Source organism: Canis lupus, chromosome 5 (assembly GCF_011100685.1).
Source record: "Canis lupus familiaris isolate Mischka breed German Shepherd chromosome 5, alternate assembly UU_Cfam_GSD_1.0, whole genome shotgun sequence".
Lineage (NCBI taxonomy): Eukaryota > Metazoa > Chordata > Mammalia > Carnivora > Canidae > Canis > Canis lupus.
Genome location: NC_049226.1, coordinates 61055580 through 61069033, shown reverse-complemented (window position 1 = coordinate 61069033; position 13454 = coordinate 61055580). Strand labels below are relative to the sequence as shown.

The following is a 13454-nucleotide window of genomic DNA, read 5'->3' as shown; positions in this document are numbered from 1 at the left end:
TCACTAAATGATGAGATAGAGAAACCCAACATTTAACAGCAGGATAAGTCAAGTCTTCAACAAGACAAGGGAAGAGATGTCCCATGAGTCACCCAACCTTGTCCAAAAAGCTGGAGGTAAGGGCTGAGGGGGAGGAGAGAGTGATGTTCTAACAGAAAAGATGTAAAAAAGAAAAGTCCTTAAGAGAACCCATCTAGCAAGACTGCGAGAGAACACTGTGCACTGGAAGACTAACAGGGAAAAGCTGATTCCCATCATCTGTGGGGCGGGTGCCACAGAAAGTACAACCACATTAAACTCAAAGAGCCTACCTTATTTTTTTTTTAATTTTTATTTATTTATGATAGTCACAGAGGGAGAGAGAGAGAGGCAGAGACACAGGCAGAGGGAGAAGCAGGCTCCATGCACCGGGAGCCTGACGTGGGATTCGATCCCGGGTCTCCAGGATCGCGCCCTGGGCCAAAGGCAGGCGCTAAACCGCTGCGCCACCCAGGGATCCCCCAAAGAGCCTACCTTTACACACTAAGCTCAAGTGTGTTCCTCTAACCCTTAACCGTTTTCCTTCCACTGCCCCACTGTACAGAGAAAGCACCCCAATTAGCAGAAGAAACCCGGAAAGGCAGTCGATGGCAGGCAAAAAGACAGGAAAGGATCCACCACTGGAAGTGAGATGGGAACACTCACTCTCCTGGGAACACCCCAACATCTACAGCAGGTACTCAACCATCATTTTCCAAAGGTCATTAATATCACACCCTAAAAATACACAATTCCATCAAGCTGAGTATAGATATACAGACAGAATGACAATAGTATAAAAACTTTGAGGAAAAAAAAGGAAATTGAGGTTAAAAGTGATCCTCTGGAGCAGTGGGTTTTATGCCCACTTGATAGCTCCATATTACCTGAAGGGCAAACTCTTGAAGTCAAAGCCTAATGCTGACCAATCCTCCAGATCACCTTGCCTCCTTACTTACTACTCCAGCTGGAAACTCTTACTCAAAAAATGCTTAACGGTCCAAACACTCAGAGTCTGACAGAGCTCGTTGGGGAGGATGGGTCTCCACACAAAGCCTGTCAAAAAGTAAGACTTCACTGTTGAGTGACAGCAGCCATTCCAAGCTCCGTGAGCGAACGGAGCAGGGCCCCAGAGGCCGCTCCATCATGGCCGTGCCCCAGAGCCAATCTGTAGACTTGTGATACTCAGGACCAACCTGGACAACAGTCCCTCCCACCCTTTGATGAACTGTCACAGGCCTTCCCAAAGGTACCTTTTCCTAATGTGCAAACCTCTCTTGATTATTTAAATGGCCAAAATAAAACAGCGACATATATACAGCTGTTCATTCCTAGTTCTGTCACAGAAACATATATTCTCACCCCCTCCTATCGATGCCCCAAATACATGAAACTCTTTCCCCTACCCAGCAGCAAAGAGATCAAGAGGAGAACTTTTCACCTAGGAAGAATCAAGCAGAGACTACTGCCCCTAAATTCAGAATGCCTAAGTTTTGGTATGCGTTGGCAGGACTCTACACTTCATGTATTCGGGGGCTTGGTGAGCATTCAGGATGTCATTCTGCTTATTCAGTACAGTACAAATGACAAATGAAAGAATGGTAAGAATTGGCCATTTATCAATGAGTTTTCTGATTCTTCTAAGCCTGAAGAGTTACTGACAACAGCAATATATATCCATATACGTTCACATTGAGGTCCCCACAAACATGCAGAACACAAAGCTAGCCATCTAACCCTTCCAACTTAAGCTGTACACGTGACAAGTGTGACTTTATCTGGGAATGCAAACCTACATGTGTATATCCATAAACAAATGCATGGCATTTTGTCTTTTGCCAAAAGAGAACCAAAGCAGAAAAAAAAAAAAAAAAAATAGGAAGCATCCAAATTTCCCCTTCACCTGAAAGCTAAAAGATCAAAAAACAACAACAAAAAAGTTAAGATCCCATGAGAGACAACACGAGGCCAAAGGAAGGTTCTAGTACAACAAGAAGCACGCTAGCAACCCCTTCCCGAATGGCACGTGGGCGACATGAGTGTCTACACTCCCTTTTCTAGATGGAAAGGCATATGGCTTCTTCTTACCCAGCCAACATGAATACAATTTAAGAAAATCAGGAAAAGTCAAGGTAACAGGCTCACTAAATATGGCTGACTGGGAAACAGAAGCCATAAGGAGGATATGGGTTCTCTTAAAAAAGAAATGGGAAGTTTATTTCCAGGGAAGGTTCAAAAACTCTTGTATGTAGGATATACAAAGTCAGGTTCTCACTGCACAGAAGATAGTAATGGGAACACCAAAAAAGAAGGACACGTGACCACATTCCTGGTAGGGTAGTGTCAACTGGTGAATGCTGCCCCTACCTCAGAGACCAGAGTGAAATGGAAGCAAAAACAGACCCTTGTTTTCCTGAGACACAGAGGAGTAATCACCGTGGCCCCCTCTCACTCAAGTACTAGGCACCATGGAAGCCCTGCCCTACATCTGATCCAGGCCCCCACCCTCACCCAGACAAGAAACTCCTGAAGACAGAGAACACGTTGGGGGAGATGGACAAATGGGGAAAGGAGCACCGTAATGTCCAGTTTCTCCCCTAAGAAAAAGAGGCCAAGTCAAAGGGTATTCAGGAAATGAGCTCACCCTAACCCAGGAAAGTGAGCACAGAGTATGCATAATCTATAAGAAGTATCTGCCTTCCTATTTAGAAATGACTTCAGGGCTGCACAGGCCCCCACTACCCTCTGGGTGAGGGAAGAAGAACGTGGGGAGCCCGAGTCCCCTTGTCCTGGCAGAAGGGTCAATAGATGGTGTGCAAAGGCCCCAAAAGATGCCACGGAAGATGAGAGGCAGGCTGAGACAGACCCCTCTGCCAAAGAAGGATCAGGGTCACAGAAGGTAAAGGGCAAGGGAGTATGGAGATCCTCACTTGCCATAGAAACGGAGACCCCACCCTCCTAGCTGCGAGGGGTGCAAGGGCAGGAGTAGGATGGGAACGACTGCCAGGGGCGGGGATGCTGCGCAGGCCCCCTTCCCAGGAAGGGAAGGGGGAGGGGTCACACGAGGCCCTTCTGCCCGGGGACGCTCAGCAGGAGGGGGTCCCCCTGGCGGGGAGAAGCACGGGGCCCCCCCGCCGGCTCTGGGAGGCGCCCACGGGGCTCCAGGGTGATGCTGGACGGAGTCCGCCTGGCCCTGCCGCCCGAGAGCCCCCGGCGGCGGGGCTGAGCGCAGACCGTGTCCCCGACCGGGACCGGCCCGGGGCAGCGGGGCGCGGGGCCGGAGGGGGCCCGAGGCGGATAAACTTTCCGCCCCGCGGCCCCCACCGGGCCCGGCGCGGGGGGCGGGGGCCGCGTCGCGGGCCCAGGAGCGGCGGGGATGCCCGGTCCGGGTGGGGGAGGCGCCGGCCCTCCCTCCGCCGGCTCCTCCTCCTCGCTGGGCCCGGCCCCCGCCCGCCGGCCCCCCGCCCCTCCGGCCCCAGCCCGCCCCCGGGTGGGGGTGTGCGGCGCCGCGCTCCGCCGCCCGGCGAGTCACCTCAGGACCCGGCCGCGCTCCGCCCCCCCACTCGCCGCCCCCTCCCCGGCCCGGGGCGCCCGCCCGCCCGCCCGCCGCCGCCGCCGCCGCCGCGCCCCCGCGCTCCCGCCCGGCGCCGCCGATGCCCGGGATGTCCGGCGGGGCCGGGTCCCGCCGCCCGCCACGCTGCCCCCGGCCCCTCACGCGCCGGCTCTTACCTTCCGGCTTGTTTTCGGCAGCCATTTCCCCTCCGCGCGCCACATCCTCCTCCTCCTCGCGACCGGGACCCCGAGCGCGCGCCTCGTACCGCCGCCGCCGCCGGCCCAGCCACCCCGCCGCCGCCGCGCACCCGCCCTGGCCCCGCCCCGCGGCCCACGCACTGCGCCCGTTGGGCCGCACGCCTGCCACTCATTCTGCCCGCCACCAATCGCCACGCACCAGGGGTCTCACTACTCTCCGGGAGGAGCGTCCTATCCGCCAGGCCCATTGGCTGGTCACCACCCAACGGAATGAAAGGATTGGTGAAGAATCAACGCCCCCGCCCCACCCACTCCCAGGAAAGCCCGCCTTCCGGACCTAAACAAAGCTTCCCAGTGGCCGGAGCCGGGAAGAACTGCCCAGTCAGGACCGGGCCGACACGGAATATTTCCTCGAGGCCGAGACGTGGCTCTTTGATTGGGCGTCACTGCAGTGTTTCCCAGGCCGTCCAGACCAATCAAAGGGGGTTCCCGGAACTCGGGAGCGGCGAAGGGAAGCCCCGCCCCCGAGCGTGACCGTCAGGAGGAAGGCGCTCGCTCATTGGCGCGCTGGGGCTTTTCCCGCGTGCTCCCGGGGCTGAAGGACGTTCCCGGGGAAGCCGCTGCCGGCGCGTGGGGTCCCGGCGGCGGCGGAGGACGCGGCGGGATCTCCGGAATCCCGCGGCCTGCAGCGGCCCGGCGGCAGCGCGGCCCGGGGCCCCGCGGCGGAGGTCGGCCGGGCGCCGCGCTCAGAGCCCGCCGGCCCGGGAGTCCGGGCGTCGCTGCCGGCCGTGGGGGGAGGGGCGCGTCTTGCAGGCCCCGCCCCGTCCCCTCCCCCGCGCCCCCGCCCCCGCCCCCGCCCGGCCCCGGCGCCCGGCGCCCTGCTCCGCGCTCCCCGGGCCGCCCGCGCCGCCGCGGCCCCTCACGCGGGTGCCCGGCCCGCCCGGCCCCGCCGGCGCCCGCCCTCCGCAGCCCGCCTCCGGTGTGCTCCGTTGTCCCCTTTTCTAGCGGCTTAAAATACTGAAACTTTATTTTGGTCACGTTGGCCATGTGACCCACAGAGCCGATGACTCATAAGTGCTTGTCCCGGGATGAGGCCGCCGGAGGCAACGTTGGAGGAGCGCTGAGCCGCGGCGCGCCGGCCCGGAAGACGAGGCCGGCCAAGTTCCCCTCCGTCCTGGGCGCACGGTCGCCGCGCTCCTGGCGCGTCCCCCGGTGCCCGCGCCGCGCGGCTTGGCGGTGCCAGCCTGGAAACGGGTTCCCGAGCCTCCCGCGGGGGGCGGGCGCACGGCCGCGGCCGCTCGGAAAGCCCAAGTGCCCCCCGAACAGCCGAGCGCGGAGCAGCCGGGAGGCGCGGCCCGGCGGCGGGGAGGTGCCCCCTGCACCCTGCGGAGAAAGTCAGCCCTGGTGCACGTGGGCAGGTGCAGCCCAAACAAAGGAGAGGGTAGAAACCTCCAAGTTAGGGCGGGCGCGGGGGCCGGAGGAAGGAAAGTTAGTTGAAGGAGCACCGGAGCTCCAACCCCTCTCTGTGGGTCCTGTCTGGTTTACGGTGGGAACATTGGACTTTCCCCCTTTGCGACTGTTGAGGACGCCTAGCAGAATCCGCGAAAGGTCTCTGTTGGAGAATCTTGGCGAGAAGATTTGACTGGCAGAGTGAATTCTGTGCCAGTCTTAAAACAGGCGTCCTTTTCTAGTGTTCACAAGTAAAAATTTCTTATGTTTTTCAGAAATAGGGGCACCTGGGTGGCTCAGTGGTTGAGCATCTGCCTTCGGCTCAGGTTGTGATCCCGGGGTCCTAGGATGAGTCCCCCATCGGGCTCCCCGCAGGGAGCCTGCTTCTCCCTCAGCCTCTGTCTCTGCCTCTCTGTCTCTCGTGAATAAATAAATAAAATCTTTTTTACAAAAAGATAATTTTCCATAAATAAAGATGTCCCAAGAGAATGTTTTGTCTTAGACTCTCCTTCTTCAGCAAACTTTAAATCTATGAGCCTCAAAAAAAAATGCAAAATTTTGACAACTAAGGTACAGTAGTTTATCGATCAGCATTCTTAATAGGACTTATGTTGACAATTTGAGTAGGGAAACATTCCTGAAAGTGCTGGTGGCATTGAAAATTAGTATAACCCTTTTGAAAAGCAATTTTACTGTATGTATTAAAAGCCATAAAAAACGTCTACATCTTTTGACCCCGTAATCTTACTTCTGGGAATCTATTCTAAGGAAATAACACAAAATGCCAAAAAAGCCGTATGTGTGAAGGTATTCTTCACAAGATCGCTGTATTTATGACAACAACGATTTGGGAGCCTAAACAGGCTAATGTTGGGTATTTAGGAAGAACAACAGAGAGAAAATCTTACCCATTCTAGGTGAGGGGGAATAAATTATTCAAAATTATGATGCTAGTTTATTATATATGATGTGGTTCTAGTTCTAAAAAAACTGCTTTTGTAAAAAAGACTGATACAAAACACAACCAAGAAATAACATTTGGGTGATGGGGAGTGTTTTTTTCTTAGTCTCTATTTTATAATATGGTCATAACTATACAACTGTTATGATTAAAACATGCATTTAAGGGGCACCTGGATGGCTTAGTGGTTGAGTGTGTGCCTTTGGCTCAGGTGGTGATCCCAGGGGTCCTGGGATGGAGGCCCACATCGGACTCCCTGCAGGGAGCTGCTTCTCCCTCGGCCTGTGTCTCTGCCTCTCTCTCTCTCTCTCTCTCTCTCTATCTCACAACTAAATAAATATAATCTTTAATTTTAAAAAAACATACATTTAAATTAAAAGGTTATTTTTATCCGATGCCCAGGGGAGGCCAGACACTGTGTTAAGTCCTAAGGATATAAAGGTGAATAAAGTTGAGTGTCTCCCCCACCAGGCTCACAGCCTAGCAGGGGTTGACAAGCATCAACCACAGCAAGTCGCAGGTTAAGGTGCAGTGGGGACACAGAAGTCGTGAATATCACCAGAACTTCAAAAGAAGCAGGACTCTCACAGTGGAAAGCACCTATGGGAAGCTCCTTAGACTCCCAACAGAAATGGCAGTACTCAAAGTGCAGCCTGCATACCTGGGGAGGTGGGGGATCCTTAAGACCCCTGCGGATCTATAAGGTCAAAATCGTCTTCCTAATAATACTGTATCAGTCTCTCATGGGTGTACAGTAGGGATTTCCAGAGGCCATATAATGTACGACATCAAAGTAGAGCAGAAGCAGATAGGAGAATCCAGCTGTCTTCTATTAAGTGAGGGATTAAAGAGACCTGCAGAACTGTAAAACAATGCTGCCCTCATCATTAACTTTTTTGTTTTGGAAAATTTAGTTGTGGTTTTTTTTATTTATTTATTGTAAGATTTTATTTATTTTTTCATGAGAGACAGAGAGAGAGGGAGAGAGAGAGAGGCAGAGACACAGGCAGAGGAGAAGCAGGCTCCATGCAGGGAGCCTGACGTGGGACTTGATCCCGGGACTTCAGGATCATGCCCTGGGCTGAAGGCAGGCATAAACCACTGAGCCACCCAGGGATCCCCTGGAAAATTTAGCTTTTAGTAAAAAGAAATACATATGTTAATATGTAATAGTTTATTATTTTTTTAAGATTTTATTTATTTATTTATGAGAGACACAGATGCAGAGACATAAGCTGAAGGAGAAGCAGGCTCCCTGCGGGGAGCCCCATGCGGGACTTGATCTCAGGACCTAGGGATCATGACCTGAGTGGAAGGCAGACGTTCAACTTCTGAGCCACCCAGGCATCCCTGGTTTATTATTTTTAAGTGATCTCATAAATATTTCTTAAATTTCTGTATATACCTAAGCTAAAAATGAACATCACAGGGTGCCTGGGAGACAAAGTCAGTCAAAGGTCCAACTCCTGGTTTCAGCCTAGGTCATAGTATCAGGGTCATGAAATCAAACATCACAGGGGGATCCGTGCTCAGTGCTGAGTCGGCTTCAGAATCTCTCTCCCTCTCCCTCTAAAATAAATCAATAAATCATTTTTTTTCATTTTTTTAATAAACATACCACAAATAAAAGTTCTTTGGAGTCCTTAATAATTCTTAAGAGTGTAGAGGGATCCTGGGTTTGAGAACTACTAACCCAAAGGATGAGATGCTAGGGGTGGGGTGCTGGTTGCCATGCTGGTGTCTTGGTCAGTTCAAGCTGCTATAACAAGGTACCAAAAACTGAGTGGCTTATAACAACAGAAATTTATTTCCCACAGTTTAGAAGTCTAAGATCATGGGGCCTCCTTCCACTGTGGAAAGCAGAGGGGGGAAGCAAGTCCTCTCATGACTCCTAAAAGGGCACTAATCCCATCACAGGGCCCCATCTTCACAACTTCATCCAGTGGTCATCTCCCCGTGGCCCCACCTCCTAATACCATCAGGTGGGGGGTAAATTTGGGGGGTGGGGGCAGGGAGAGGACAGAAATATTCAGTCCATAACAACTAGTGTTTGTCTTTGCTTAGGAGGTTTCCAAGAGGTGGGCATTTACAGTATGGGAACTGCTCACTTAGAAACCAGCTAAATAAGCCCATTTTGTAAGGGGAGGAGTCAGAAAATATACTGGACCCTCCACTGTCTGAATCCTTGCCCCTTTTGGCACCAATGTTCTTCAAGGAAAGAATGCTACCATCAGGGAACAGATGAAGGTAGGTAAATAATAGGAATATTAGATTGTTACTTTTTCACCTCAAAAATAATTGTAAAGGAGTACTCTTTCTTGGTCAGTGTTCTGAAGTGATTAAAGTGATTGTTTATTATCACAAGTGATGAGGATAATAAGAGTGCTAGGACTTGCTTCCTTAAACTGGAAGTTACTGGACTTCAGGTTCCTGAGTTGGCAGAAAAGCATGCACTGAACCCACTTCAGGGGCTTAGAGACTCCTACTCACTCTTTCCTGACACAGGACAAGAAAGAAATGAATTGCTCTGCCTATACCTTGTTAAAAATTGCATTGTTAGAAGATACTATCCGGGGGCACCTGGATGGCTCAGTGGTTGAGCGTGTTTGCCTTTGGCTCAGGTCATGATCCCAGGGTCCTGGGATCGAGTCCCAAATTGGGTTCTCTACGGGGAGCCTGCTTCTCCCTCTGCCTATGTTTCTGCCATTCTCTCTGTGTTTCTTGTGAATAAATGAATAAAATCTTCAAAAAAAAAAACTCTTAAAAAAATAAAACCACTGTCCAAAAGTTCCACTTCCAAAAGGTTTCTCCCCTTGCTTTTTCTTTAATTTTTTTTTATTTCACAATCACTGTAGATTTTCATGCAGTTGTACGAAATAAAACAGGCAATCCTAAATCTCCTTGCCTTTATAAAACATAATGAAAACTTGTGAGCTTTGTTAGATAAGTATCCCATTTTTCCCAATCTTGCAAACCTCCATCTTTCTTCCGTTGCGCACCCCACCTGCCTCCATACACAGTATGTCAGCCATTGTCATCTCTAGGGGTTACTTCCAGTAAGCAAGAGTACAGACTTATCAGATAGTCCACACAAAATGAGATCTTTGGGCCTAGTAGGGCTGAATTTCAGCTCATTTGAAATGTAATTTGAACATAAAAGTCCTGCTTTGTGGACCAGGAATCTGTTGAAATTTTGAACATTTTCAAAATTAAGGTGCTCCATATTTCCTTCACTGAGTCAGAGGGGATGGGATGTCTGAGGACCAATCCACACCACTTCTGGTGGATTCGTTTTCCTTTTAGTATTAGAACCCAAAGCAAAACATGATCCTTGTGATAGGGACTTCAAGAGATGTTGTTTAAACAACAGTTTTAATCGTAAAACCTTTCCATATCACCCAGCCATTACATAAAACAGACCTGAATGCACCTGCTCTTCATGGACCCTCCTTGGAGTTACAGCTAAATGCCTATGATAAGACATATCTCATCTTCATGCCTTACTTAAAAAGTCAATCCAGTTTTTTCTGGACTATCCCTTTAAAACAAAAGTCTTGGGGTGCCTGGCTGGCTCCATAGAGTATGTGACTTGTGATCCTGGGGTTGTAGGTTCAAGCCCCACATTGGATGTAAAGATTACTTAAAAATAAAATCTTAAATAAATTAATTAATTAAAACTAAAGCCTTTTCCCTCCCTCTTGAGCCTTCTGGTATTACAGACTAATCATTTTTTATTGAATTTGAACCCAGGATCAAAGAAATGGCTTCTTTTTTTTAAAGAGGGGAAAAGGTTAAAGAGATGGGTTTTGCTGGTTCAGAAGGGCACTATGCAAAGAGCTTCGTGACTTCTGGAACTAAAAGATTTAGGAGACCAGGACACTATGTCCGCTTCCTGGGACCCAGAGAGATGTTAGTGGGTCTCTGTAGAGCAAGGACTTAGGCAGCAGTCTGATTGGAGGGAGGGGCGAAAGCACTTAGCATCTGCCCTGCAAACCCACCCTTGCACATTCATTGTCTGTTTGGGTGGTTCCCAGAGGCAAATGGATATGGTAGTTGCTCATCACTGCCTGGTTACCATTGAAGGTTGGAGAGAGTATCTGGAGGGCTCCTAAGTTTTGTTTTATTTGCTTTTTTATTTGCCTCAACCCTTTCCGGTGTCATTTATTTTGACTCTCAGTCTTACAAGGAACCTTTATTTAGTTGTTGAAAGTAAAATGACGTGTCAAAATACCTGAAGGAAAAAGTTGCTGATGTACACATCAGTACATATCATCTCTGATGGGTACCTAGGAGCACCCGAGAAAAATCAGCCTGCTCCTGTCTGCCAGAGCCCATAAACACAGTGTGGATCCAGAGCATGTAACTGTCATTAAATTCTCCATGTGTCAAATGAAGTGAGCAATTTATTTTTCTTTAAGTATTAAGCTGTGGGATATTACACAGCCATTAAAAAGATGGGGGTATATCACCATGCGCTGCTATGGAAGCTTCTCCAGCTTAACCATTAAACTGGAAAAAAGTAAGGCACCAGGCATGATATACTACTCTCATACATACACAGATCTAACATCTATTGCACATATAGATATTCAAGCATATACAGAAAATGTTTCTGGAAACACAACAAGCAACCTACCTATAGTTTTCTTTTGAGGGTAAAGTGTAAAGTAGAAATAAGGCATACTCTTCATTTGATATGGTTTAAATCTTTTTTTACCATGTGCATTCACCCAACAAATATTTATCGGGTGCTTACAATGTACCAGGTACTGGCTCTTGGTGCTGATGATATAGCAGTGAACAAAACAGACAAAATGCCCACTTTTGTGGAACTGGCATGGAAGTAGGAAAGACAGATGATAACGAAATATGTGATCGGGGCAGCCCCAGTGGCTCAGCGGTTTAGCGCCGCCTTCAGCCCAGGGCGTTATCCTGGAGACCCGGGATAGAGTCCCGCATTGAGCTGCCTGCATGGAGCCTGCTTCTCCCTCTGCCTGTGTCTCTGCCTGTCTCTCTCTCTCTCTCTCTCTCCATCTCTCAAGAATAAATAAATAAAATCTTAAAAGAAAGAAATATGTGATCAAAGATTAGAGAATAAGTGCTTGAAGAAAAATTAAGTAGGACAAGAAGGTAGGGAGTTGGTGATATTTTAGGTAGCAAGGGGTCTCTGAAGCCTGAAGGAAGTGAGAGTGACCCATGTAGTTATGGATAGGGTAGAGGAACATTCTAGGCAGAAGAAACAGAAGGTGCAAAAGCCCTGAGGCAAATGCATACTTGGTGTGTTGGAGGAACTGCAATGAGGCCATTTGGGAAGAGTACGGGACATGAATCCAAAGAGGAATCTAAGGCCAGATCCCATAGGATTTTGAATCCATGGTGAAATCTTTGGATTTTATTCCAAGGGTCCTAGAAAGTCAATGGACAGTATTGAGCTGGGTGTATATCTCAGTGGTGTTTTTAAAAAATCATTGTGACATGAAGTGGAGAATAGACTGCAAAAGGGTAAGAGAGGAGGCCCAAAGGCTCACCAGGAGATGATGGCAGTAGGATTTGATGGTGGCTCAAACAAAGCGTATTAGGTTCCTGTGGCTGCTGTAACAAATCACCTTAGTGATTTAAAACAACAGAAATTTATTCTCTTACAATTCTGCAGGCTAAAAGTCCAAAATCCATTTCATTCGGCCAAAATTAAGGTGTTGGCAGGGCTGTGCTCCCTCTGGAGGCTCTAGGGAAAATCCATTCCTTGCCTCTTCCAGCTTCTAGTGGCTGCCGGCATTGGCGGGTGGCCACATCTCTCCAATCTCCAAGGCCAGCAACTTCAAAACTCTCTCTGCTCCATCTTCATGTTGTTCTCCTGTGTGTGTGTGTGTATGTCTGTTTGTTTGGTTTTTTTGGGGGGGCGGGGAGAGGCAGGGAGAGAGACAGGCTGAGGGACAGAGAGAGAATCTCCCTCTGCCTCTCTCTTATAAGAACATTTATGATAGCATTTAGAGACCATCCACATAATCTAAGACTGTCTCATCCATGTCAAGACCTTTAACTTAATCACATTGACAAAGACCCTTTTTCCAAATAAGGTAACATTTACAGGTTCCAGGAATTATGACCTGATATCTTTGGAGGCCATTATTCAGTACAAGGGTTAGTAATTTTTTTTTTCAGTAAAGGACAAGATAGTAAATATTTAAGCTTCGTAAACCCTGTGATCTATCACAACTACTCAACTGTCAGAACTGGGGAACTGGGGACACCTGAGTGGCTTAGCAGTTGAGCATCTGCCTTTGACTCAGGGCATGATCCCAGGGTCCGGAATGGAGTCCCACATCAGGCTCCTGCAGAAAGCTCCCTCTGCCTATGTCTCTCTCTCTCTCTCTTTCTCCCCCCTCTCATAAATAAAAATCTTTAAAAATTAAAAAAAAATTAAAAATTAAAAACAACTGTCAGAACTGCCATGGTAGTGCAAAAACAACCATGGACAATGTGCAAACAAATAGCCATGCCTATGTTCCAAATAAACCTTATTTACAAAAATGGGAGGCAGATCATAGACCAAGATGGAGGACTTAGAGAGGTGGATTTTTTTTTTTTTTTTGAGAGGTGGATTTAGAACACATATTGAAGGAAGAGATATTGCTCAGCTTTTACTGAAGGGTTGATGTGAAGTATAAAAGAAAGAAGCTATTTGGGCCAAAGTTTGACTCCTAGGATATTGGCCTCAGCAACTGAGTTGGTCAGTGTTGCCACTTAAAGACTGGGGAGAAGCAAGTTTAGGAGAGGCATCCATAATCCCATTTAATTCTGAATTGCCTGTTAGATAGCCAAGTGGAGACATCAAGAATGCAACAGGATATATTCATGTGGGGCACAGAGAGGTTGTGGCCACAGATACAAATCAGAGAGCAATCAGCCTTCAACAGCATCTAAAACCATGGGACTAGCTAAGGTTTCCTGGGGCAGGGAGTATAATTCACTCTTTTACTTGCTCATAATTTTCAAAAAGCTTATAAAAATCATGACTCTCACACAAATATAAAGTGAGTATGTGTCGAGAATTGTCTTTAGCTCTTTAGATTATGAAGTAACCAGTAATATATTGACACCAGCTGGAAGAATTTGAAGAAGAGAGATACATTTATAAGGCAAGCAAGAATGTTAGCTAGAAGATGCAATAGTGGTTCATATCTTACAGGGCAATAAAGTGACATGTTTGGGATCCTCTTTTCCAGAGGGCAGAACTCAGTCACATCTATGGGCAAGAATGATCTGCATTCCTCTC

General features: G+C 48.6%; 1 protein-coding gene across 4 annotated transcripts in view; it reads right to left on the bottom strand.

The window, feature by feature from the left end:
* CAMTA1 (calmodulin binding transcription activator 1) overlaps nucleotides 1-3877 on the bottom strand; it is an 848163-nt gene extending 844286 nt beyond the window's left edge. For 3 of the 4 annotated variants that reach the window (XM_038537825.1, XM_038537826.1, XM_038537830.1), the window contains exon 1: nucleotides 3748-3877. In XM_038537825.1, the coding sequence (XP_038393753.1) occupies nucleotides 3748-3772 (25 nt within the window). In that variant the 5' untranslated portion in view covers nucleotides 3773-3877. The remainder of the gene's footprint in view (nucleotides 1-3747) is intronic. The other variant, XM_038537829.1, reaches the window with a different exon arrangement.
* Between the last annotated feature and the right edge of the window lie 9577 nt (nucleotides 3878-13454).